At 46.9% G+C, this 26,726-nt stretch overlaps 1 protein-coding gene across 1 annotated transcript in view; it reads left to right on the forward strand.

Moving 5' to 3' along the window:
* The window catches only part of fam204a (family with sequence similarity 204 member A), a 106,511-nt gene that overhangs the window by 31,201 nt on the left and 48,584 nt on the right, over nucleotides 1-26,726 (forward strand). The window contains exons 4-6 of the mRNA XM_038822027.1: nucleotides 9,517-9,607; nucleotides 10,672-10,759; nucleotides 11,763-11,865. Coding sequence (XP_038677955.1) covers nucleotides 9,517-9,607; nucleotides 10,672-10,759; nucleotides 11,763-11,865 — 282 coding nt within the window. The remainder of the gene's footprint in view (nucleotides 1-9,516; nucleotides 9,608-10,671; nucleotides 10,760-11,762; nucleotides 11,866-26,726) is intronic.

Below are 26,726 nucleotides of genomic sequence, written 5' to 3' on the forward strand. Positions count from 1 at the left end.
GGGCAATTTAGCATGGCCAATCCACCTAACCCGCACATCTTTGGACTGTGGGAGGTAACCGGAGCACCCGGAGGAAACCCACGCACACAGGGGGAGGACGTGCAGACTCCACACAGACAGTGACCCAGCCGGGAATCGAACCTGGGACCCTGGAGCTGTGAAGCATTTATGCTAACCACCATGCTACCCTGCTGCCCCTGCTACCCTGCTGCCCCTGTTCATTTTGATCCCACTTTCCAGTACCTGGCCCATAGCCTTGCAGGGACAGCACTTCAGGTGCAGATCCAGGTACCTTTTAAATGAATTGAGCGTTTCTGCCTCCACCACCAATTCCATATATACCCCTCCCGCGTGGGGTAAAAACATTTTTCGTATTTCCCCTCTAATCCTACTACCAATCATCTTAAATGTTGTGCCCTTGTGCCCCCTGCCAATTGACCTTCAATTGGGGGAAACAGGTTTTCCCCTGTCTACCCTATAGGCCCCTCATAATTTTGTACATCTCAAGTATTTCACCTCTCAGCCTCCTCTGTTCTAAGGAAAACAATCTTAGCCTATCCATTCCCTCCTCAAAGCTGCCATTTTTAAGCTCTGGCAACATTCTTGTAAATCTCCTCTGTATTCTCTCCAGAGGTAATTATGTCCTTCCTGTGATGTGACCAGAACTGTACACAAAACTTCAGCTGTGACCAAACCAGCATTTTCTACAGTTCCTACAGTACATCCCTGCATTTGTATTCAATACCTTGCCCAAAAGAGGAAAGCATTTTATATGCCTTCTTTACCCACCTTATCCACCTGTCCTGCCACCTCAGGGACCTATGAACATGCACCCCAAGGTCTCTCACTTCCTCAACCCCTCTCAGTTTCCTCCCATTTGCTTTGTTTGCCCTCCCCAAATGGATTACCGTACACTACTCCGGATTGAATTCCATTTTTCACTTTTCCATCCAGTCATCCAAACCATTGCTATCATTCTGGAGTCAGCAGCTGGAGACAGCAGGCAGTTCATTCTGAACTTCCTAACCCACAGACCACAATCAGTAAGAATAGGCAACAACACTTCCTCCACGATCATCCTCAACACCGGTGCCTCACAAGGCTGTGTCCTCAGCCACCTATTGTACTTATACACCTATGACTGTGTGGCTAAATCGCCCTCCAACTCGATTCTCAAATTTGCTGATGACACCACTGTAGTGGGTTGGATTTCAAACAATGACGAGACAGAGTACAGGAATGAGATAGAGAATCTGGTGAACTTGTGCAACGACAATAATCATTTCCTCAATGTCAACAAAACGAAGGAGATTGTCATTGACTTCAGGAAGCGTAGAGGAGAACATGCCCCTGTCTACATCAATGGGAACGAAGTAGAAAGGGTCGAGTGGTTAGCACAATTGCTTCACAGCTCCAGGGTCCCAGGTGCGATTCCCGGCTTGGGTCACTGTCTGTGCGGAGTCTGCACGTTCTCCCCGTGTGTGTGTGAGTTTTCTCCGGGTGCTCCGGTTTCCTCCCACAGTCCAAAGATGTGCAGGTTAGGTGGATTGGCCATGCTAAATTGCCCTTAGTGTCCAAAATTGTCCTTAGTGTTGGGTGGGGTTACTGGGTTATCGGGTGGGGTTGTGGGCTTGGGAAGGGTGCTCTTTCCAAGTGCCAGTGCAGACTCGATGGGCCGAATGGCCTCCTGCACTGTAAATTCTATGAGAGCTTCAAGCTTTTAGGTGTCCAGATTACCAACAACCTGTCCTGGTCTCCCCATGCCGACAATATAGTTAAGAAAGCCCACCAATGACTCTACTTTCTCAGAAGACTAAGGAAATTTGGCATGTCAGCTACGACTCTCACCAACTTTTACAGATGCATCATTGAAAGCATTCTTTCTGGTTGTATCACAGCTTGGTATGGTTCCTGCTCTGCCCAAGACCGCGGGAAACTACTAAAGGTCGTGAATGTAGCCCAGTCCATCACGCAAACCAGCCTCCCATCCATTGATTCTATCTATAATTCCCGCTGCCTCGGAAAGGCAGCCAGCACAATTAAGGACCCCACACACCCTGGACATACTCTCTTCCACCTTCTTCTGTCAGGAAAAAGATACCAAAGTTTGAGGTCACGTACCAACTGACTCAAGAGCAGCTTCTTCCCTGCTGCCATCAGACTTTTGAATGGACCTACCTCATATTAAGTTGATCTTTTCTCTACATCCCAGTTATGACTGTAACATTACATTCTGTAGTCTCTCCTTCCTTCCTATGTATGGTATGCATTGTCTGTTTAGCATGCAAGAAACAACACTTTTCACTGTACACTAATACGTGTGACAGTAATAAATCAAATCAAAAGCTATCCTCTTCACTATCAACTACACAGCCAATTTTTGTGTCATCTTCACGTTTCTCAATCATGCTTCCCACGTTTAAGTCCAAACCATTTATATACACAACAGCAAAGGCCCCAACACAACCTTGTCTAGCACTGGATACCGCTCTCTATTGCAAAAAAAATCCATCAACCATCAGCGCACGTCTCCGCCATGCCAACTCCTGGACCGTGTGATCCCGTTCTTTGGGCAACCCGAGCCCTTGCCCGCCTGCCCCACCGACCACCCGTAACTCCCACTCCTACGGTAAAATGCCTCTGGCCACGCGGCTGAAGGCTATAGCTAATTGGGAATTGGCAATCGTAGTTTTTTTTAAGAAAATATTTAATTGAAGCATTTGTAATTTTCACAGTTTTAACAATTTTACATTTCTTAAACAACTGAGCAGGCCGACACACACAACAACATTAAAATAACATACCCTACTACACCCACCCTATCTCCTGATTACCCGTATATTAAGGTCCCGGTCCCTTTTCCCATCCCCCCCCCCCGTCCCCTACTGCTGATGTTCAATTTTCCTTAAAGAAGTCGATGAATGGCTGCCACCACCTGGCGAACCCCTGGTTTGAACCTCTGAAGGCGAACTTAATTTTTTCCAGACTAAGAAACCCTGCCATGTCGCTAACCCATACGCCTGACTTTGGAGGCTCCGAGTCCCTCCATCCCAGCAAAATCCGTCTCTGTGCCACCAGGGAGGAGAAGGCCAGGACATCGGCCTCCCTCCCCCACTGGACCCCCAGATTTTCCGATACCCCTAATAGGCAATCGTAGTTAAATGAGAACTTCACACATGCCAAGTGGATCCCCGTGGGTGGGCGTGCAATGTAGCATGTGAGATCATTGCCCAGTATCTCAATCAGACTGTGATGCCTGGACACTGTGCCTGAACACTGCAGGAGGCAACACCTAGGATGCAGTGGCCAACATCTGCACGCCCTAGGGCTGAGCCCCAGCATCGGGGACATATCGGCGACCAGAGGGATAGGTGTGTGCACTGGGAAGGGAACCAGCGCCTGGTCCAGGTAACGTTATGTGCAGGTGTCTAGGGTCTGGGGTCCGGTGAGCAGGGGCCCTTGCTGCGGCCCTGGGTGTGTGGGCAAGGTGTGTCGGATGTTGGTCGAGATGGGGGTAGCAATGTGAGGACTGGAGGGTTGTGGAAGACACCACTGGACCTCAGTCTTACACCCTCACCAATTCCTTACAGATATTGCACGGGATGAACGATATCTTGGACCCCGCGGAACTTGCCCTAATGGTGCAGCTGGCAGGCTAGACGCCGGAGGACGCAGTGGCTCAAGGCGGCGACCCATGTGCAGGGCTCTGCCCCACACTCTGAGGACGCAGCCCGCCATCCGGCCAGGGAGGGACCCGGAGGGAGAGGCCTGCGATGGCCATGGTGTACAGGTGTCGCTGGTCTTTCGAGCAGGTGACGGACAGCACGTGCCGCAAGAGGCTCCGTCACAACAAGGGAACAGTGAGGCACCTGCGCCATATCCTCACAGAATTTACACCACGTGGAGGAGGAGGATACCCGCTCTCGGTGTCCACCAAGGTCACCGCAGCCCTGAACGTCTACGCCTCCGGATCATTCCAGGGCTCGAGTGGAGACGTTGCCCACAAGTGCATCCTTGAAGTCACGGACTCCCTGTTTGCCGGGGCAGAAAACTATATAAACTTTGACATGGACCAGAACAAAAAAGATGACCACGCAGCAGGATTCTCCACCATTGACAGGATGCCTCAAGTCCAAGGGCTAATCGATGGCACACATGGTGCCTTGTGTGCACTGGGAGTGCCCTACATCAACAGGAAGAGGTTCCACTCCCTGAACATCCGGGTGGGGGGATGCAGAGGAAAGTGCCAGAGGCATCATATTAGTCGAGGTCAACAGATTTTAATAATGTACAGAAGTGTCCCAACTGGTCCACTCTCCCAATGGTGCTGCCCCACTCACCCCACACCTCCCAGACCCTCTCCCCATCCTTCCCGCCCCCCCCCCCCCCCCCCCCCCCCCCCCCCCCCCCCGCACCTCCCAAGGCCCCTTTTGTGAGCCTCGGCGTGCTGAGCCTTCTGTGCTCTACAGCTGCGTCTATGTGTATCCCCAGGATGCGTATCAGAGATGGAGGCAACCTGCTGCTTATCAAGTCCCGTGGCCGTAGATGCCCCTGGTGGGTGTCCTCTGGGGCAGCGGGGCCTTGGTGGACTTGCTGGCCGCACATGCCCTGCCGCCCTGTCCAGGTGCTGACTGCGAGACACGCCATTGTTGGGGGGGGAGACTGGAGCTCGGGGAAGATGATGGCTTCCGTCACCACTCTGTAGGAGTGCCCCGGCAACACCTACCTGTGACTGGTTCACGTCTCCCAGCGACCAGGACATGCCCTGAAGTGCCTTGGCTATGTTCACCTGATACTGGGACATTGGATTGGGTTTGTTTATTGCCACGTGTACGAGGTACAGTGAAAAGTATTGTTCTGCGTACAATCCAGACATATCATTCCGTACATGAAAAAAATAAACATAGGGCAAACATAAATACACAATGTAAGTACGGGAACTCAAGCATTAGGTGAAGCATACAGAAGTGTAGTAATACTCAGTAGAGAAGATGTGTGAAGAGATAAGGGGCAAAATTCGCCGACCCCCAGCAGGGTCGGAGAATCGCCTGGGGCCGCCGGAAATCCTGCCGCCGCCAATTCCCGGGTGGCGGAGAATCTCTGCCACGGCGGGGGCGGGATTTTCGCCGATCGGCGAGGCCCCTGCAGCGATTCTCCGGCCCGCGATGGGCCGAAGTCCCGCCGCTGGGAGGCCTCTCCGCCGCCGAGGTTTGGCCCTCTGGTAGCGGCGGGATCGGAGGTGCGACTGGGCCCCCGGGGTCCTGGGTGGGGTGGGGGGTGATCGGACCCCGGGGGGTGCTCCCACGGTGGCCAGGCCCGCGATCGGGGCACCCCGATCGGAGGTCGGGCCAGTGCCGTGGGGGCACTCTTTCTCCTCCGCCGCCGCCACGGCCTCCGCCATGGCGGAAGCGGAAGAGAATCCCCCAGCGCGCATGCGCCGGTGGTGACGTCAGCAGCAGCTGATGTCACCATCGGTGCATGCGCGAACCCTCGAAGGCCTTTCGGCCGGCGCCGGGCGGCGGGCCTGAATGGCCGCTGGTACCGGTTTTGGCGCCAGTCGCCGTGGTGCCAACCGCTCTGGAGCGGGCCTAGCCCCCAAAGGTGCGGAGAATTCCGCACCTTTGGGGAGGCCCGACGCCGGAGTGGTTGGCGCCACTCCCCTACGCCGGGACCCCCCGTCCTGCCGGGTAGGGGAGAATGCCGCCCAAGATTAGTCCATAAAGGGGTTGTTTAGGAGTCTGGTAACAGCGGGGAAGAAGTTGTTTTGGAGTCTGTTAGTGTGTGTTCTCAGACTTTTGTATCCTGTCCGATGGAAGAAGTTGGAAGAGTGAGTAAGTCGGGTGGGAGTGGTCTTTGATTATGCTGCCCGCTTTCCCAGACAGTGGGAGGTGTAGACAGGGTCAATGGATGGGAGGCGGGTTTGTGTGATGGACTGGGCTGTGTTTACGACTCTTTGTAATTTCTTACAGTCTTGGGCTGAGCAGTTGCCATACCAGGCTATGATGCAGCCAGATAGGATGCTTTCTCTGGTGCATCTGTAAAATTTCCTTGGTTTCCTGAGGAAGTATAGGCGCTGTTGTGCTTTCTTGGTTGTGGCGTTGACGTGGGTAGACCAGGACAGAGTGTTGGTGATGTGCACACCAAGGAATTTGAAGCTGTAAACCATCTCCACCTTGGTACCATTGATGCAGATAGGGGTGTGTACGATACTTTGCTTCCTGAAGTCAATGACCAGCTTTTTACTTTTGCTGACATTGAGGGAAAGTTGTCATTACGCCACTCCATTAGGTTCTCCCTCCTGTATTCTGACTCATCGTTGTTCGAGATCCGACCGACTACGGTCACGTCATCAGCAAATTTGCCATTAGCAAACATGCTGGGGCACCCAGGATTGGCCGGCGCCATCAGCTGCAGGGTCTGTGGCAGAATAGACATGTAGTCAGTGGGAGGAATGGGTCAGTCTGCATAGCATTAACAACTCACATTTGGCAGGTCATCTGGGTGGGGGCCTGTGGATCCTCACCTCTGCACTGTGCGCCAACCTCTACGGTGGTCACTGCTCTGTCCCCGCAACCTCCAGGGCCTGTTCTATTAGGGCGTGATGACTCTGATGTTCGGCACTCTGCTGGCTGTCTTGGCCATCTCCAGTCAGTTGTGGGCAAACATCTGCAGGACACAGAGGAGCATCGTTAGCCGCATGTGTGGATCATCACGGGGGCGGGGAGTTGATTGGGGAGATGGGTGTTACGGAGGGGCGGATGAGGATTATGAGAGTATGGGGGTGTGGTGGGGATGAGAAGTACCGGCGTTGGGGGGTGTGGGTGTGGTGTCCAGTGCAAACTCAACCAAACGGCACTGTGGAGGTTGCTGACCTTTCAACACTATGTGCCGGTCCTCCTGGTCACGCTCTCCGAGCTGACTGCCACTTCACCCAGGCAGTACGGACTGCCCTGTGTCTGGCCCTCAAGGGAACAAGGCATTCTGTCTGGCCTCTATCGCTTCCAGTAGTCTGCCCAGGCTGGCATCGTGGGACTGGGCGTCTCGGCATCATTGCTGTGAGCTGAGTGGAGTTAGCTGTGCAGGATCGGTTTAAGTGCTGCTCTCCCTTGTTTGCAAGGGGCTGGTGAGTGCGGCCCCAGCGAATCAGCTGGCGGGACCATGATTTGTGGCGAGAAGCCCGTGGGACCTTATTAAGTGGGCCAATTAACTTTTTATTGTGGTGATAGCCTCACTGGGCTGAGCTTTGGGAAGCTCATGGCAGTTCTCACTCGCTACAACACTTAGAAACGTTTCCATTAAATCGTTCCCATTATCCCCAAATCAGTGAGTCCTTATCTTATGTATCTCTTATGTGGCACCTTTTTGAGTACCTTTTGGAAATCCTGTAATACTACATCTGCTGGTTACCCTTTATCTCCTCTACTAGTTACAGCCTCAAAAAACTTGAATAAATTTCCCTTTGATAAAACTAAGCTAATTTTGAGGAGACACTGATTTTCTGAATGCTTTGTTAAGACTTACTAAGAAATTGCAGTATTTTCTTAACGGGGATATCACGTTAACTGGCCTGGGGTTCCCTGTTTTCCCTCGCCTTCCTTTCTTGTGTGTTCTACCATAGCTCGTTTATAATGTGCCTGGACTACACAGCTACAGTTTATCGTTATAGTTTTAATGATGCAATTTTTAAATAATGCTTTTAAAAATAATCTTTCCATCTTTCTCCTTTTGTGGGCCCAAAGGATTTGCTGGTGGAGCATGGTTTCATAAGCATCAGGACCGTATATAACAGGGGTGGCCAAACCACAGCTTGCGAGCCTCTATGCAAATTTGCGGTGTTCCTCGTGCAAGTCTGTCTGACCATCAACATTCACAAGTTTCATGCCTTTTAAAAAATATTCTGAAAAGAGCATGCAGCTCTTTTCCGGATCAAGTGGGGTAGATGCTAAAATGGGGAGATTAATTTGGATCATTCTGAAGATTAGGGCAGGACTCTGATTGGGTGCTTGGAGCCACCACATCCACTGACACCAACTCTGACTGGTCCAGCCAGTCCAGTTTTCTGTGATTCGATAATGCAGAGGCTTTGCCCCCTCCCCCCCCCCCCCCCCCTCCCCCCCTGCTGTTCTCACAGCAAGTTTGCAGAGCAGTTTCCCGCATTGGACAGTCTCCAGGTGCTGCCTTAGCTGTGGAAGTTGATGCTGCCAGACTGGGGTGAGAGTGATCTGGAGGGGAATCGAGACTGAGGCTGTAGTGTGGGGTGGGGTGAAAGCCAAGAACAAAGCCAAAGGTGAGGGGAAAGGATTGCAGACCACGAGCAGGGGTGGCCTTGGTAGGCTGCAAATCGAAGCCTGTGATTTGGGCCCTGAGAGTCCCCACTCCAGCTCTCCGACATCGGGCAAGGTGGACAAATCCAGGTTGGGGGAAGGTGGAATAGGAGGAGGGGATGAGTGAGTGAGTGTGGCTGACTGAGGAGAGAGGGCACGAGTGAGGAGTGGATGGGAATAAGGCAGGGCATGAATGAGTGTCTGGGGTTGGAGTGGGGAAGGAGAGTACATAGGTGTGCGCGGAAGAAATATAAATGGATCTGTAAAGCTTGTCCGTGCCTTGCACCTCTCAAACATCTGGAGATTATCGTATGTGGCTTTAATGTTCAGAAAGGTGGTCATTCCGAGTATACAAGCTTGCTCAGGTGGGTATTCTTCAAGTGTAAGTCTCGACAGAGTATTTAGATACTATTCCAAAGGGGCAGATGAAAGTAGAAATATGATAATTATGTTTCATCCTCTTTCACCCAGCATCCACGTTTAGTTTCCAGCAAGGGGCACTGAAAAGGGATCAAAGATTTCTCCTCCTAGCCCAGTACCACCCTGTTTTAAGATGTACTACTCCAGCAAAAGATGGAGCTTATACCTGGGATCTTCCTGGTCTCTATCCTCGGTTACATTCTGCGTTAACTTAATTTCTCTGTGTAAAAGTTATAGATCAGTTTGTTTATTCTCATTGAGATCAGAATTATTTGCATATAGAACCATAGAATTCCTGTGCTCCAGAAGGAGGCCATTTGGCCCATCGAGTCTGCACCTACCCTCTGAAAGAGCTCCCTACCTAGGCACATTCCCCCGCCTTATCCCCGTAACCCTATCGAACCTGCACATCCCATGACACTAAAGGGCAATTTTATCATGGTCAATCTACCTAACCTGGACTGTGGAAGGAAACCAGAGCACCCGGGTGTAACCCATGCAGACACGGGGAGAAAACACAAACTCCACACAGACAGTCACCCAAGGCTGGAATTGAACCCAAGTCCCTGGCGCTGTGAGGCAGCAGTGCTAACCACTATGCAACCCATCTATCACAAGTGATTAAATGAATGGTTGTTTTACTGGTGAAATACCTGCCATTCATTCACATTTGTGAAATAAACAACGACACAGTTTACACTCGAGTTATCCTAACAATATAATGAACAAGTTATTGCTATTGGCTTTAACCCTGAAATTAATCTTTTCTTAGAAATTTCAGGAATTGAAAGAGAGAAGGAACTCCATAACTAAAACCTCGTTTACAAAGAAGGCGAGACGAAAAAGAAAAGCTGCTGGTGCAGGTACTTCACTTTTCTTTAGTGAATTATTTATGACATTGCTAGCAAATTGTACTCTTACATTACTGTCGCTAACCTGTCGTACAGTTTCTGAAAAAACATAATTTAAACTGAAATGCTTTGTTTGTTTCTGTTTTAAATGATTTTAGATTTTATCTAAAACTTTTTGTTGGAGTTATATTCTTGGGCTACGTTGACACTGCACAGCTCCAATCTGACCAGTCTCACTCTTTGTCTAAACAAGCTAAAGTGAATCTATGATTATGTCCCTGTCATCAAGACTGCTTCAGAAATAGGACCGAGGTGCATTTTAGTGGGACTGCAAAATTTTAACCTGCATGGTCCCTCCACAGTGGTTCTACACAGAGGAACAGAAGTGCTGATCAAAGAATTTACTCATTTTTAATTTTGCAGTTTCCTACGTAACGTGACCCCAATTACAAAAAGATTCAATAGGTGATGAGATTGCTTTAATAAATTAAAATAATTAAAAATTGAGACTTATGTGGAACAATAAGGGCAGCACGGTGGCACAGTGGTTAGCACTGCAGCCACACAGCGCCAGGAACTCGAGTTCAGTTCCGGCCTTGGATGATTCTCCCCGTGTCTATGTGGATTTCCGCCAGGTGCTCCGGTTTCCTCCCACAGTCCAAAGATGGGCAGGTTAGGTGGATTGGCCATGCTAAATTGCCCAGTCATGTCCAAAAGGTACGTGGTGTTATTGGGTTACAGGGATAGGATGGGGGTGTGTGCCTAAATAGGGTCTTTTTCTGAGGATTGGTGCAGACCCGATAAGGCCAAATAGCCTCCTTCTGCACTGTAGGAATTCTATGAATATGCCACTTTCCTTTACTTTGGTACTCATTGTGTTCTGTAAAGATGGTAATAATTGAGCGGTTGCACAGTTGAATATTTCAAAATAGACAGTACTCCCTTTCAGTCTACTTGGTTGTCGCTTGCAGGTTTCCTGAATATTTTTGTACAGCCAGTTGGAAAAATTAATGTCGGTATTACTAAGATTTTCTGGATCACGTGAATTGTGCATAATTTGAATTATTCTGACACAGGAGGCCTGACAAATGTAGGAAGGGATGAAGAGGAATCCTCCGCCAAAATGCAAAAATCCGAGCAAGAGCGGGAAAATGTGAGCGAAAGGTACTTGAATGGAATTGTTGCGCATAGATTTTTTTTTCAGTCCCGTTGACAATTGTGTAATAAGCTACCATACTTCCGCCAATTTCCAAATTCAATTTTAACAGAATAAATCGAAAGATCTTGTTTAAAAAATATGAGATTAGTTTGTCCTTAAGACAATTTCATGAATAAAATCCTCAATTTCATTGCGAAGATTTTTAGGGTTTTTTTTCCACCAATTCACAAGGTGTGGATGCCCGTCCTAATTACCTTTAACCGAGTGGCTTGTTAAGCCATTTCAGAGGGCAGTTAAGAGTCAACCACATTGGTGTGTGTTTGGAGTCACATGTAGGATGGCAGAGTTCCTTGCCGAAAGGACATTCGTGAGCCTAATCATTTGTTTTTTTTACTAACAATGCAATATTCACATGATCACCATAACCGATACCAGCTTTTTATTCCAGATCTAATTAACTAAATTAAAAATTCTTCCGCTGCCAAAGTGGGATTTGAACTCTGATCTCCCGATAGAAGCAAATTACTACAGATGCTGGAATCTGAACCAAAGAGAAAATGCTGGAAAATCTCAGCAGGCCTGGCAGCATCTGTAGGGAGAGAAAAGCGCTAACGTTTCGAGTCCAGGTGGCTCTTTGCAAGCTTTGACAAAGGGCCACCTGGACTCGAAACGTTAGCTCTTTTCTCTTCCTGCTGATGCTGCCACACCTGCTGAGATTTTCCAGCATTTTCTCTTTGCTTTCTGATCTCCAGGTCATTAGTCCAGTCCTCTGGTTTACTAGTCCATTAACACAGCCACTACACTACCAATCTCTTGATTTTATTTAGTTAATGCAGATCATTTTGAGATTGTTTTCTTTGATTGTAAACTTAGCAAAAAATAAGTAACGCATTTGAGGCCATACTTTTAAGTGCAAGTATGTTGGATGGCAGTAACTAATTTTATAAAAGAAACGGATAAATTATAATGAGCACTATGCTGCTAAAGTGGAGCTTGTGTTTCTTTTAGCAGTGAGCTGAATGTCCGAGAAGCGCACTGGAGTGAACTAAAACAATACTTTGGAGCCAATGATAGATTTGAGACTCCTGCTTGCAGTGCACCGCTTTTAAAGGTAACAACATTTTTATTTGTCCAATCCTACACTCTTATCAGTTAATTTGATCTTGGATCAATAACACATTACATTTATAGAATGTCTTCTGCCCCGATATGAAGAGAAAAGTCCAAACTGCTTCATAAATAATCCTGTGGAATACAGGTACAAAGCCAGAATTAGGAGGGAATGACTGAACACTTGGTCCAGGAGATGAGTTCTAGAAATGTAACATTTTAGAAAGGAATTGCTCAGAAGTACTCGGCCGGCTCACTTTGATCCGAGAAGGAAGCTGCTCTCACTGAAATCAGCCGGCCGCTGAAATTGACACTGCCCGCTGCTCTCCTCCCTCCATCCAACTTTTAAGTTTAATGTTTCTGATTGGAGGGAGAGAGCAGCCGGCAGTGTCAATTTCTTTTTTTTCCTCCGGCTTGCCCCCTCTCCCCCCACATCCTCCAACTAGACCCCTCTCCCCCCCCACCCCCTCCGACTCGCCCCCTCTCCCCCCCCAACACCCTCCGGCTCGCCCCCTCTCCCCCACACCCTCCGGCTCGCCCCCTCTCCCCCTCTCCCCCACACCCTCCTGCTCTCCCCCACAGCGTCCAGCTCGCCCGCTCTCCCCCACACCTTCCGGCTCGCTCCCTCTCCCCCTCTCCCCCACCCTCCTGCTCTCCCCCACAGCGTCCAGCTCGCCCCCTGTCCCCCCACACCCTCCGCTCGCCCCCCCCCCACACCCTCCGGCTCGCCCCCTCCCCCCCCCCTCTCCTCCCCCGTCCCCCAACACCCGCCCCCCCAGCTCTCCCCCCCAACACCCGCAGGGCTCTCCTCTCTCCCCCAACACCCGCAGGTCCACCCTCTCTCCCCCACACCCCCAGGGGGGTCTCCCCCACACCCACAGGGGGGTCTCCCCACACCCGCTCCCCCCCAACACCCGCCCCCCCACCTCTTTCCCCCCCCCCCCCCCAACACCCGCAGGGCCCCCCTCTCTTCTGCAACACCGCAGGCCCCCCTCTCTCCCACACCCCCAGGGGGTCTCCCCCACACCCACAGGGGGGTCTCCCCCACACCCACAATGGGGGTCTCCCCCACACCTGCCCCCCTCCTCTCCCCCCCCCCCCCAACACCCGCCCCCCTCCTCTCCCCCCCCAACACCCGCAGGGCCCTCCTCTCTCCCTCAACACCCGCAGGTCCACCCTCTCTCCCCCACACCCCCAGGGGGTCTCCCCCACACCCACAGGGGGGTCTCCCCCACACCCGCGCCCCCTCCTCTCCCCCCCAACACCCCGCCCCCCTCCTACTCCCCCCCCCCAACCCCCGCCCCCCCTCCTCTCCTCCCCAACACCCCCCCCCCCTCCTCTCCCCCCAACACCCGCCCCCCTCCTCTCTCCCCCAACACCCGCCCCCCTACCTCTCCCCCCCCAACACCCGCAGGGGCCCTCCTCTCTCCCCCAACACCCGCAGGTCCACCCTCTCTCCCCACACCCCAGGGGGGTCTTCCCCATCACCCACAGGGGGGTCTCCCCCACACCCCCCCCCTCCTCTCCCCCCCAACACCCGCCCCCCGCTCCTCTCCCCCCCCAACACCCTCCCCCCTCCTCTCCCCCCCAACACCCGCCCCCTCCTCTCCCCCCCAACACCCGCCCCCCTCCTTTCCCCCCCAACACCCCCCCCCTCCTCTCCCCCCCAACACCCGCCCCTCTCCTCTCCCCCCCCAACACCCCGCCCCCCCCCTTCTCCCCCCCCAACACCCCCCCCCTACTGAGATAGCTTGATGCTGAGGCAAAGGAAGGGGGGATATGGCAGAAGAGCAGAGCATAAGATACAGGGCTGGGAGAGATTGTAGATATGGGCTGAATGATAGGCAAGTGAGGTTTAGTTCAGGACATAATATGAACAACAGTGTCGGAGACCGAATTCAGACTGTTTTCAACCATGGTGTCATATTTGACCCAAGATGATCTTCCAACCACAGGAACGCATCATCATTGAAAGCACCTATTTCCACCTCTAATTTCACAGAGGCGCAGAAAAATACAGTGCAGAAGAGTCCCTTTGGCCCATCGAGTCTGCACCGACTCATGAAAACACCTGACCTACCTACATTAACCCATTTGCCAGCACCTGGCCCATAGCCTAGAATGTTATGATGTGCCAAGTGCTCATTCAGCTATTTTTTAAAGGATGTGAGGCAACCCGCCTTTACCACCCTCCCAGGCAGTGCATTCCAGTCTGTCACCACCCTCTGCGTAAAAAAGTTTGTCCTCAAATCCCCCCTAAACCTCCTGCCCTCACCTTGAACTTGATTCCCTCATGACTGACCCTTTAACTAAGGGGGCAATTGCTCCCCACCCACCCTCTCCTCCCAGTCCATGCCCCTCATAATCCTGTACACCTTGATCAAGCAGTGTCCCATATGCCTTTTTCACCATCCTCATTAACCTGCCCTCCTGCCATCAGAGATCTATGGACAAACAAGACAAGGACCCTTTGTTCCTCGGACCTTCCCGGTGCCATGACATTCATTGAATACTTGTCAAATTACTCCTTCCAAAGTGTATCATGTCATACTTTTTCATATGCCACTCATCTGCCCATTTGACAACCCCGTCTATATCTTCCTGTAATCCAAGACACTCAACCTCACTATTATCCACCTGGCCAATATTTATGTCATCTGCAAACATAGTGATCCTACCCACCACATAGTCATCTATGTTGTTTTTCTAAAAGACAAATAATAGGGAACCCAGCACAGATCCCTATGGTATGCCACTGGTCACTGGCTCCCAGTCACTAAAGCAGCCATCTGAAATCATCCTCTGTATCCTACAGCTAAGCCAATTTTGAATCCATCTTATCAAATTACCCTGTATCCCATGTGCATTGCCCCCTTTGTAAGTTTCCCACGTGGGACCTTGTCAAAGACTTTACTGAAATCCGCGTAAACTATATGAACTGCACTACCCTCATCTACGCACCTGGTCATCGCCTCAAAACATTCAATCAAATTTGTTCGGCATTACCTCCCTCCGACAAAGCAATGTTGACTGTCCCTGATCAAATCTTGCCTCTCCAAATGGAGATAGATTCTCTCCTTCAGAATTTTCTCCAATAGTTCCCTACCACTGATAGTGGATAGTGAAAGTTCCCTTGAACGTGGAACCATATTGGCTGTTCTCCAGTACTCTGGCACCTCCCTCATGACCAGAGAGGAAAAGTTTGGGTCAGAGGCCTTGCCATCTCCTTCCTTCCCTCCCACAGCAGCCTGGGACACATCAAGATCATTTGACTTTACTTGCTCTTCTGCTGCTGAAACCTTTTCCATGCCTTTGTCATCTCAAGACTTGATTATTTCACCAAACTCCTAAATAACCTCCCATCTGTCACCCTCCATAAACTTGAGTGCATGAGCTTTAGATCACAGCAATTTGTATAACTATGAGGGAAGACTACTAAAAGCATCATCCCCTTCCTATCTCTGTTACCTCATCCAGTCCTACAGCCTTCCTGGGTATCTGCATTGCTCCAATTCTGGTCTCTTGAGTATCCTTTCAGCTGCCAAAGTCTTTATCTCTGAAATTCCCTCCCTATGTTAGTCTTCCCTCTTTCTCCTTTAAATACTCCCTGAAACCTTTTTGGCTAAGCTCTTGGTCATATGCGGTAATATCAGTTGATTTAGCTTGGTCTTTGCTTGATAACACTCTTTTAAAGCACCTTGCTATTCTACATGCTTTACTACACTAGAGGTGCTATATAAATGCAAGTTGTTGTTGAGTATTGGACAGTACCAACTTGATGGAGGGCCAGCAGGTGCATCAGAGCAGTTGAATAAGGAACGAAAGGGAAAATGCTGGAAAATCTCAGCAAGTCTGACAAAGAGTCATCGGACTCGAAACGTTAGCTCTTTTCTCTCCCTACAGATGCCGTCAGACTTGCTGAGATTTTCCAGCATTTTCCCTTTCGTTTCAGATTCCAGCATCTGCAGTAATGTGCTTTTATCCAGTTGAATAAGGAGGTGGAGAAAGTATCGGGTTGGATTTTTGTGGCCCTCTGCTGGGTGTGTTAGCGGTGTGGGGGATGGGGTGGGTATATATGAAATGTTGGGTGCCTAGCCCATCCTGTTTCTGCCCATTCCCAACCAGTTCCCCATAAAATGCGGTGAATGGGTAAAGAAGCCAGTAGGCTGCCTCCTCTTGGATAGATTGAGTCCCTTAACTGCTGATTACATGTCAATTAAGGGCCTCAATCTTCTGCCACTGCCATTTGAATGCTGGGCAGCAGCAGGCAGGCCAGGGTGCAAAAGCTATTTATTCAAAAGGCTTCTCCAAAAGGCTGGAAGAAAGTGGGGGATGGCAGCTAACCAATTGGGGGTGACATCTGTGCATCAAAGGCACTCCGTGCAAGCTGCCTCTCCCACCTTTCCTCCCCATCAGGCCTCCTCCCTTGGCTCTCCAACAGTGAACTACCCTAAACACTGTCTCCGGTTCCTTTTATCTCCAGGTCCTGAGGTCCTTCCTGAGATCTCCTTGTCATCCCGTCGCCCCACTATGGAATCCTGGTGCTGCTGACACTGCTAGTGCTACCAGCTAATCAGTTTGGCCGGCAGCTCTAAAGGGTAGGACCTCCTGTCCACTGTGGGGCGCTAATCCGACCCATTGTTTGTTCAGCATGCCTGTAGCATGTTAATGCTCTGGCGCAGGCTTTTTAATACGTCGGTCCATTTGGGATCGACTCTCCTTCCTCCATGAAATCCAGCTTATATTTAAGGAGCAGAAGGCTGGGGGCAGGAAATGTTGTAGAATTGAAAATAAACTGTCTTGGTGGTTAATAGGATGTCTTATTTAAAGCTCATTTTAGGTTGGAAAAGAATGACAAGATTACAAAATCCTGTTCAGCCTGAGAATGTGACTGTTCCTCAGTTGTCAGTTTCATGTGTGCATGAAATATTTAACCATTATCTGTGTCAAATTTAATCACAAGAGGAATGCATTGGGAGTAGACATGCTCCAGTCAAACCTTTTTTGAAGTCTTACCTCTCCTGCCCATTTTATAGCTGTTCACTTCCATGTCATCTGTCTCTTAACAAAGCACCCAGCCCCAGGTCTTCTAATGCCAATGCAAGTTTATGGATTACTCAGAAGATGTGAACGCAGTAATAATACTTTGATGGGTTTTCCTTAGGGAGGCAGCTTAGCATGCATCAGTTGGCAGGTTGGAATGCAACATTTTCAGACTTAATGTAGGATAAATTTGATATAAATCAAATTCTCCAAAACACGAGGAAAACTCCACTACATGGGAGATGCTAATTGCTGGTCTTGCAAAACAGGATGATACATATTATCTAGCAGTAATCCCCCCCCCCCCCCCCGGATGATTTTTTGGGTTTGCCTTTTCTCACTGTCTCGTACGGTAGTCAGACAGTATCTGCTGGGCAATCTAAACTCAGCATTAACCTGTTTTCAACAAGAACCATAGCAGGATAATATGGTCAGTTGCTTAACTGTGGACTTTTGATATCTCCTCTCTAGATATCAAAGCTACGACAGTGGTCCAGGGAAATTTATTGCGAAACAATTAAAAAGGAGGACATCAGTAAATTAAATACGTTATGCTATTTGTTATAAGCTTTTAAGTCTTTATTTAAGTCTATATAAAGTTATATTATATTTTATATGTTAACCTGCTTATCCATTAGCAGGTTATCCACATAAGCAAACTTATTTGAAATATTCCATACAAGCAGAAGTTAAGTCCTCCAATATAGCAAAACATATAGAACGAATGAAATATTTCAAAACCAAACAAGAACTAGGTGAAGAGTTATGAGACGTGATTGCAGAAGTTCTGGAGTTGAGTTTTGAGACGGGAAACAATATGGAGAATCGAACCATGATAGGTCAAGATCAACCACTGTAGGACAGGAAGAGGCGGGAATGCATTGTTGTCCAACTCTAGAGCAGAGGACGCAAATGCATATTTGAGGGTGACAGAGGCAGTAGTTGTGGTGTAAGATATGAAGGGAAGGCGGCACGGTGGCGCAGTGGTTAGCACTGCTGCCTACGGCGCTGAGGACCCAAATTCGATCCCCGGTCCCGGATCACTGTCCGTGTGGAGTTTGCACATTCTCCCAGTATCTACATGGGTTTCACCCCCACAACCCAGAGATGTGCAGGGTAGGTGGATTGTCCATGCTAAATTTCCCCTTAATTGGAAAAAAGTAATTGGGTACACTAAATTAAAAAAAATAAATGTGAAGGGATTTGTGGACCACAAAGATTTTGAAGTCAGTGTTTGGGGAAGGAGAAGCGTTTAGGATTAGTAACGACAGTGATGAAAGTTAAGTGAGGTTTAACACAGGGTAGGGCAAGTGACAGACTTCTAAATAAATTGGGGTTTGTACCGGTTGGAACCTATGAGGCCAGTGAGGAGGGCATGAAGGAAATTCAGCTTAAGCAAACCAAGGCGTGGACGAGGCCTTCATTATTAATTGGGGTTGGGATGAGCTGCGGATGGAGGTGAGCAGTAAAACAAACAATGTTTTAATAAATTTCAGTATCCGTATTAACAATTGATGATGTCTGGTTTCATTTTTATCTATCAGATCATAGCTAGAGAATTGCCCGCAATGATCTGGAGCTCCTCAACAATTATTTTTGCCCCCTTCTATTTCTTCTATTTCTCATCTACAGTCACCCAAAAACACAATTGGGTTCCATGTGAACACAAATGGCTTTCAAGCGTATCTCAGGACTAACCCTCTTCACCTCTCCTCTATCTCTGCTTTGTAGCACTGCCTATCCAATAATAGATTAAGCCATTGCCTTTGGTTTCCTGCCATAAACTGTGTTCCTTCACCGCTCAGCTGAGTCAGACCAACTTTAGCAATGTGTTTAACTGAGATGAATTTCTGACCTCTGCTCCGTTACTAAGACTGCTCACTTCCATCTCCGTGCCATCGTTTGGCTTCGAGGCTGCCTCAACTCACCGGCTGCTGAAACCCTCATCCTGCCTTTGTTACCTCTGGACTTGACTATTCCAATGCTCTCCTGGCTGGGTTCCCTATATAAACTTGTGGTCATCCAAACCTCTGCTGCCCCATCACTCATGCGCTTCCTGACCTGTACCAGGTAAGACCTCTCCTCCCTATCTCTAACATTCCACACTCCGACAGCACTTTGTGATTTCTGCATTCTTCTGATTCTGGCCTCGTGCAAAATTCTGATTTTAATTCTACCAAAGGCACTTGTCCGTTCAGCTGCCGTTGGCCCTAAATTTAGAATTCTCAACCTAAATCTCTGCCTCTCCACCTCTCTCTCCTTTATTAAGAAAACCTACCTCTTTGGCCAAGTTGTCCTGAACTTCCTACTATGGCTTGTGTTGTGTTCTGTTATCTTGTCTTGCAATGATTCCATAGAACTGCTGGTGACAAAGCCAGAACAATGTTTTATGAATGTACACGTGGTTAGGTAATGATACGAATCTTATGCAGACCAATTTATTACAGAGTTCCTTTAGACTCTTCTGGAACTACCCTTATGTGCGACTGACCTGTATACGCCTTACTACCTTCTGATTAAAGTGCCTTGTCACATGACCGATGTCTCGAGACCACATCACATGGTGGATCTGTACCGCCACCTGCTGGTTGGAGGCCACATTCTGAGTACATGTAATATTATCTACAGGCATATCACCACAGCTTGATCTTATAAATGTTTTTATTAACAATGTCCTTGCTAAGCACCTTTTGACACCTGGCTCTATTAAATGCTAGCTAAATGCAAATTACTGTAATTGTTAATGAGTGATTGGCTGACTTTGAAGTAAACATTATTACATTTATTTGATAACTGTGTTCCAGTTTATTTTGAAAACAATTGTGTTAAATGTGTTGCTTTACCTGACAGGTAAACGTCATGTATTATCTGTAATTGCAACTGATTTTTGCAGAGTAAACATTTTAATTTTACCTTTCATGGACTGTTAAAGCTTAGAAGTAATTTCAGTGAGATTATTTTCATCAGAATTCTGCTGCATGACTCAGTACGTTCGAGATAAGATTTGTACCTTTTGAACATTTATTGTCCACACAATTTGAATCGTAACGTCAATAGTAAAATAAAAGTCAGTTCATTTTATAGCATAAGATGAGTTGAAGGACTAATGAGCATAATCTGATTGATAGGCTGTTCCCTTCCAAATGTTTTTGGAAAGTAATCAAATTGGGGAAGGGATTACATTTTTTTGCAGTACTGCTGCCATAAAGGTTGTTGCTCATGAAAATGGTTTGGCTTAAGCCCCGTGTTTCTTGCCATTAATTTGCTCGTGCCTAGACCTATACATACACATATAAAGCTTACTCGAGTCGAATGTGGGCTAGGAAAACCCTGGCGACAGGGCGTTTTCACTTCACATTAGCATATTTCTGCTCATTCGCATTTCACTATTGTTTTTCTTGTAGCCACTTAGAACATAGAAAATAGGATCAAGAGTTGGCAATTCGGCCCTTCGAGTCTGTCCCGCCATTCATTATGATCATGGCTGATCATCCAACTCAGTAACCTGTTCCTGCTGCCCCCACCCCCCCACATCCTTTAGTCCCTTTAGGCCTAGAGCTATATCTAACTTCCTCTTGAAAACATGCAACATTTTGGCCTCAACTGCTTTCTGCAGGAGCAAGCGGGTTCCACAGGCTTCCCATTCTCTGGGTGAAGAAATTTCTCCCCACCTCAGTTACCGTATCTTCAGATTATGACCCCTGGTTCTGGATTTCCATCGGGAACATCCTTCCTGCACCTACCCTGTCTATTCCTCTTATAATTTTATAGGTTTCTATGAGATAGCCCCTCATTGTTCTAAAAGTCAGCAAATATAATCATAACCGACTCACTCTCTCCACATACATCAGTCCCGCCATCCCAGGAATCCGTCTAGGAAACCCTTGCTGCACTCCCTCTATAGCAAGAACATCCTTCCTTGAATAAGCGGACCAAAACTGCATACAGTATTCCAGGTGTGGCCTCACCAAGGCCCTGTGTAATTGTAGCAAGACATCCCTGCTCCTCTACTTGTCATGTGAGAGTACCTTTAAGCAGTGGGTGTTTATGGAATACCTCAGTGATGTGAGAGTGTGGGTGGAGCTGGGCTGCCTGTCTTTCACTTTTGTTTTTGAGCAGGCAGCTACAGGGTGTTTTTAGTTTTGATTTGAGAGCTGGATAGCTGCAGGAAAAGCAAGCAGCTGTATAAGGATCTCTCTGCAAACTAAAGACTGTCTCCAGATCATTTGGGTGATTTCAAAGTGATAACTGCTCTCAGTAGAGAATTTAAACCTGATCTCTGTGTTAAAAAGGGTCTTTTGTCTTATGGATGTTGCAAGGAAAGATTAAGGGTTACTTATAGAATATTGTATCTGTGGGGATGATTGGTGTTGATAGTTGTTAAGATGTTTACTGTGAGTTTATAAAGTGTTAACTGGTTTCATAAATAAACATTGTTTTAATTTAAAAGTACTTCAACTCTCTTACACCACACCTGTAAAGTAGGCCCGTGTGCTCCCCATAACTACAATGTATTAAAAGTTGTGTGTCAGGTGAACTCCATGATACACTTTGGGGTTCTCTAAACCCTGGCCCATAACATACTCTAATCCTTTTGCTATGAAGGCCAATACCATTTGCCTCTTTTACCGCCTGCATGCTTACTTTAGCGACTGGTGTACAAGGACACCCAGATCTCGTTGCACAATCCCCTCTCTCAGTCTATAGCCATATAGATAATCTGCCTTCCTGTTTTTGCTACCAAAGTGTATAACTTCACATCTGCCATGCATTTGCCCACTTACTCAACTTGGCCAAATCACACTGAAGCATCTCTGCATCCTCCTCACAGCTCAGCCACCCAACTTTATATCATCTGCAAATTTTAGTTCTCTCATCTAAATCATTAATAGATATTGTGAATAGCTGGGGTCCTCACATCAATCCCTGCAGTATTCCACTATTCATTGCCTGCCATTTGGAAAAAGACCAGTTTATCCCTACTCTTTTTTGTCTGCCTGCCAATCAGTTTTTTTATCCATCTCAATGCACTACCCCTAATGCCATGAGCTTTAATTTTAAATGTTGGTCTCTTATGTGTGACTTCTGTCGAAAGCTTCTGAAAGTCCAAATAGACCACGTCCACAACACTTATCACCGCTACTAGTTACAGGGGAGGCAATGGTGTAATGCAATTATCACTGAAGTAGTAATCCACAGACCCAGGGGTTTGAATGTCATCAAAGCAGATAGTGAAATTTGAATTCAATAAAATAAATCTGGAAGGCAAAGCCTTAGCATGGGCATGAAATCACTCAATTGTCGTAAAAAAACATCTGGTTCACTGATGTCCTTGAGGGAAGGAAAGCTGCCGTCCTACATATGATTCCAGACCCACAGCAATGTGGTTGACTCTTAACCGACCTCCCAAGGACAATTAGGGATAAGCAATAAATAAATGCTGACCCAGCCAGCGATGGCCACATCCCATGAATTTGTTTTTAATCCTCGAAGAATTCCAGTAGATTTGTCAAGCATGATTTCCGTTTTGTAAATCCATGTTGATTCTGTCTGATCCTGCTACTTTCCCAAATGCTCTGCTGTTAAATCTTTTATAGTGAATTCCAGCATGTCCTCACTACTGATGTCATGTTGACAATTCTCAGTTTTCTCTCTACCTTTTTAAATAATGGGTTTACATTAGCTACCCTCCAAACTGTAGGAACTGTTCCAGAGCATATACATTCTTGGAAGATGACTCCAATGCATCCACTATTTCTAGGCCCACCAGAAATAGTGCACTCTGGGATGTAGATTATCAGGCCCTGGGAATTTATTAGTCTTCAGTCCCATCAATTTCTCCAACACCATTTCCCTACTATTACTGATTTCCTTCAGTTCATCCCTCTCTCTGAAACTTGTGTTCCCACACATTCCTGGTATCTTATTCGTGTCCTCCTTTGCGAAGACATAACTGTGATGAATGTAAGAAATTGTCATATTTTATATATTATGTTTTTATTGCAGTAATGTTATTAAAATCTGGGTTAATTCACTATGTCTGCTAAAACTGTGATTAAGGGATTGTAAAAGTGAGGTAATAATTGGTTTTGCAGGTGAAGTGTTCTGCAGATATATTTGAGAACCATTTACTTGTTTGCAGCTAGCTAGCTAATGGTATTTGTTTACGTTTAATGGACAACTAGGGTGTAGATCATTTATGGTCCTGGCTAAACAGGTCATGGAACATTTTACAGGAGGAGACCAAAGAATGCTTTGGGAACAGATGATGTATTTAAGGGTAGGAGCCAGATTTGTCTGTAAAAAGGTTGGTTCTTCCAAGGAAGAGGTGTTTCAGTCAAAGATCTTGCACAGAGAAAAGCAAGTAAAAAAACTAAGTTAACTTTATTCATGAGTGGTCATTGAATTATACTGGTTTGCTTAATTGGAATATAGTGGCAGGTTTAGGGAGTAGGTTTAATGTTTCTTTCACTTAAGAACTTTTCCAACTGTTAACTGTAAAACTATTTTTCTGTTGCCAATGTGGTAAATTCTGTGTTTAAATTAAAGTTTGTTTTAATATAAAATATACCTATTGGTCAGTGTTAACAATGTGGTGCAGTAATATTTCCTCACGGTTTTACAAATTGCAAATAGTGGGGCTCTCATCCAGGATACTAATCGAACCAAAGTTGTAATGTTCTATGTATGTTGGTCAACCATTTCTTTGTTCACATTATAAATTCCCCTATTTCTGACTTCAATGATTTGTCTTCAATTATTTACAGTATTTTTTAATGTTCCGGCAGGTTTACCCCGCACTCTATTTTCCCCTTATTAATCAATCCCTTGAGCCTCCTTTGCTGAATTCTAAACTGTTCCCAATCCTCGGGTATGCTGGGTTTTTTTTGGCCAATTTTATGCCTCGTCCTTGGATTTAATATAAGCTCTAATTTCCCTTATAAGCCATGGTTTGGCTACCTTTCCCATTTTATTTTTGCGCTAGACAGGAATTAACAATTGTTGCACTTCATCCTTGCGCTGTTTAAATGTTTGACATTGCCCGTCCACCATCATCCCTTTAAGTAACGTTCCCCAATCCAAACTCGCACCTTATACCATCATAGTTTCCTTTATTTAGATTCAGGACCCCAGTCTCAGAATCAACTACGTCACTCTCCATCTTGATGAAGAATTCTATCATATTATGGTCGCTCAACCCCAAGGGGCCTCGCACAACTAGATTGTCAATTATTCCTTTCTCATTACACAATGTCCTATTCTCTAGTTGGTTCCTCAATGTATTGGTCCAGAAAACCATCCTGTGTATACTCTCGGAGTTCCTCCTCTATGGTATTGTTACTAATTTGATGTGCCCTATCTTCATGCAGATTGTGGAGATGCCGGCGTTGGACTGGGGTGAGCACAGTAAGAAGTCTTACAACACCAGGTTAAAGTCCAACAGGTTTGTTTCAAACACGAGCTTTCGGAGCACTGCTCCCTCCTCAGGTGAATACTCACCTTAGGAAGGAGCAGTGCTCCAAAAGCTCATGTTTGAAACAAACTGTTGGACTTTAACCTGGTGTTGTAAAGACTTCTTATCATGCAGATTAAGTCACCCCAAAGTGCAGATGTTGCTTTATCGCACGTTTCTCTAATTTCCTATTTAATGCCATTTCCAACAACACCACTGTAGTTTGGGGCCTATATACAATCCCCACTCATGTGTCTTGCCCCTGGTGTTTCTCAGCTCTTCCCAAGCAGATTACAAATCATCAGAGCTGATAGCTTTCTTCACTATTGTGTTAATTTCCTCTTTAACCAGCAATTCAACTCCACCGCCTTTTCCTTTTGGTCTGTCCTTCCTAAATACTAAATACCGCTGGATGTTCAATTCTCATCCCTGGTCATCCTGCAACCAATTTTTTGTAATTCCAACTATGACATAACCATTTGCATCTATTTGCGCGATTAATTCACCCACTTTATTGCAAATTCTCTATGCAGTAAGGCACAAAGCTTGTCTTTTTTAAACATTCCTTGTCCCGTTCCCATTAATTTTTACTGTGGCCGTTTGATTCTGGTCATTAATTTATTTGTCTATCACTTTTCTTATTTCCCTTTCTGCCTTTTGTTCTTGTCCGTGTTTCCCCTGCTCTCACTCCTCTGAATAGGTTTCCCTGCCCCTGCCATTTTAGTTTAAACCCTCCTAACCACACAGCACCCCAAATGGAACTCGAGCCCACAACACCCAGCTCAGGAGTCAAGTGCCTAACCCACTAGATCATTGGAGATACTTGCAGTATTTCCCATGCAGAATTGTTTAATAACACACAATTGCATACCAGAGTTAAATATTTAGACACTTTAAAACCAGAATACAGATTGATGGTGTTAATCAGAGTGCTCCTTGTCACCTGAATGGTATTGTAAAAAAAAAGAACTGGGATCTGCTGCAGGGACTGAATTGATAGACAAGTGCTAAAGATATAATTGATGAAGAACAGGTTAAAACTGGTTCAGTAAAGTGCAGATTGCAGAAATCCATCCATCACACCATCATTTAAACATTATTTTGTGTCAGCTATCATGTGATGATTTAAATCTCTTTCTAATGTCTTGAGGTAATAATCTTGTGCATGAAGAAAAATTGGGCCAGGAATGGAATAACTAAATCATAAGATTGCTTGAACATCGTGTGTCAAATTATCAGCTCCGCGTGGTCAGATCCTGGATATGAAATGCTAAACAGCAGATCAGTCCAATCAGCATTGGCTTGTCCTGCTACAGTTAAATATTGCTTCTTATTATAGTGTCAGCTTTGTAGGTATTGCAGTGATACAGATCCATTGCTGTTTTGCTGGTAAGAAATACCCACACACGAGAATGCTGTGAGAACAATTCAGAATTATTCTTCTCTCTGCCTGACCAATTCTGTTTGCAAAAATAATTTTCTGACTTATTTTTCATGTTGGGCATTTATTAAAATTGAACATATTGCGAGTAAGAGAGGAGGATATTGCACTTTAAAAATGGAAACTCAGCTGAAGATGTGACTGCAGTGTGCTGCAATTTTGGAAGGGATTTTTTGGGGATTTCAGTACCAAAGAATAGGAACAATTTCTATTTATATAGCACCTCTAATGTAATAAAACTGCTCAAGGTGCTTCACAGGAACTTTATAAAACACAATGTGTTGCAGCCATTGGGCATGATCTTCCAGCCACGCTGCGCCAGAAATGCATCTCACCGTGGTGGCGCAGCGTGGCCGGTGAAAGCCGGGAGTCCCTGCAAAGCCTCGTGAGATTCAACGCAATCTCGCCATTTTAAAAATGGCGTCCCGATCGCTTGCTACATGAAATGAAAATCGCTTATTGTCACGAGTAGGCTTCAATGAAGTTACTGTGAAAAGTCCCTAGTCGCCACATTCCGGCGCCTGTCCGGGGAAGCTGGTACGGGAATCGAACCGTGCTGCTGGCCTGCTTGGTCTGCTTTAAAAGCCAGCGATTTAGCCCAGTGAGCTAAACCAGCCCCTAGCTAAACCAGCGAGCAGAAATCCCCATTGTAAAAATTGGGGCTATGTGCAATCTCGGCCGCACTTTCCCTGTTTAGCTCCTTATTCAAAGTGAGTCGCATTGAATAGCCATTTGTTTCTCGGCACTGAGTGCCGGGAAACATGCGGCTAAACACCTTCGCTCAGGGACGTTGTTCCTTTTTGGGAAGATAACACCCATTAGATCAGATGATCAAAAGCTTGGTCAAAGATGTAAGTTTAAAGGAAGTCCCCCAGGCGTACACAGAGGTCGAGACAAAGAGGTGTAAGTAGGGTATTCCAGAGTT

Source organism: Scyliorhinus canicula, chromosome 16 (assembly GCF_902713615.1).
Source record: "Scyliorhinus canicula chromosome 16, sScyCan1.1, whole genome shotgun sequence".
Classification (NCBI taxonomy): domain Eukaryota; kingdom Metazoa; phylum Chordata; class Chondrichthyes; order Carcharhiniformes; family Scyliorhinidae; genus Scyliorhinus; species Scyliorhinus canicula.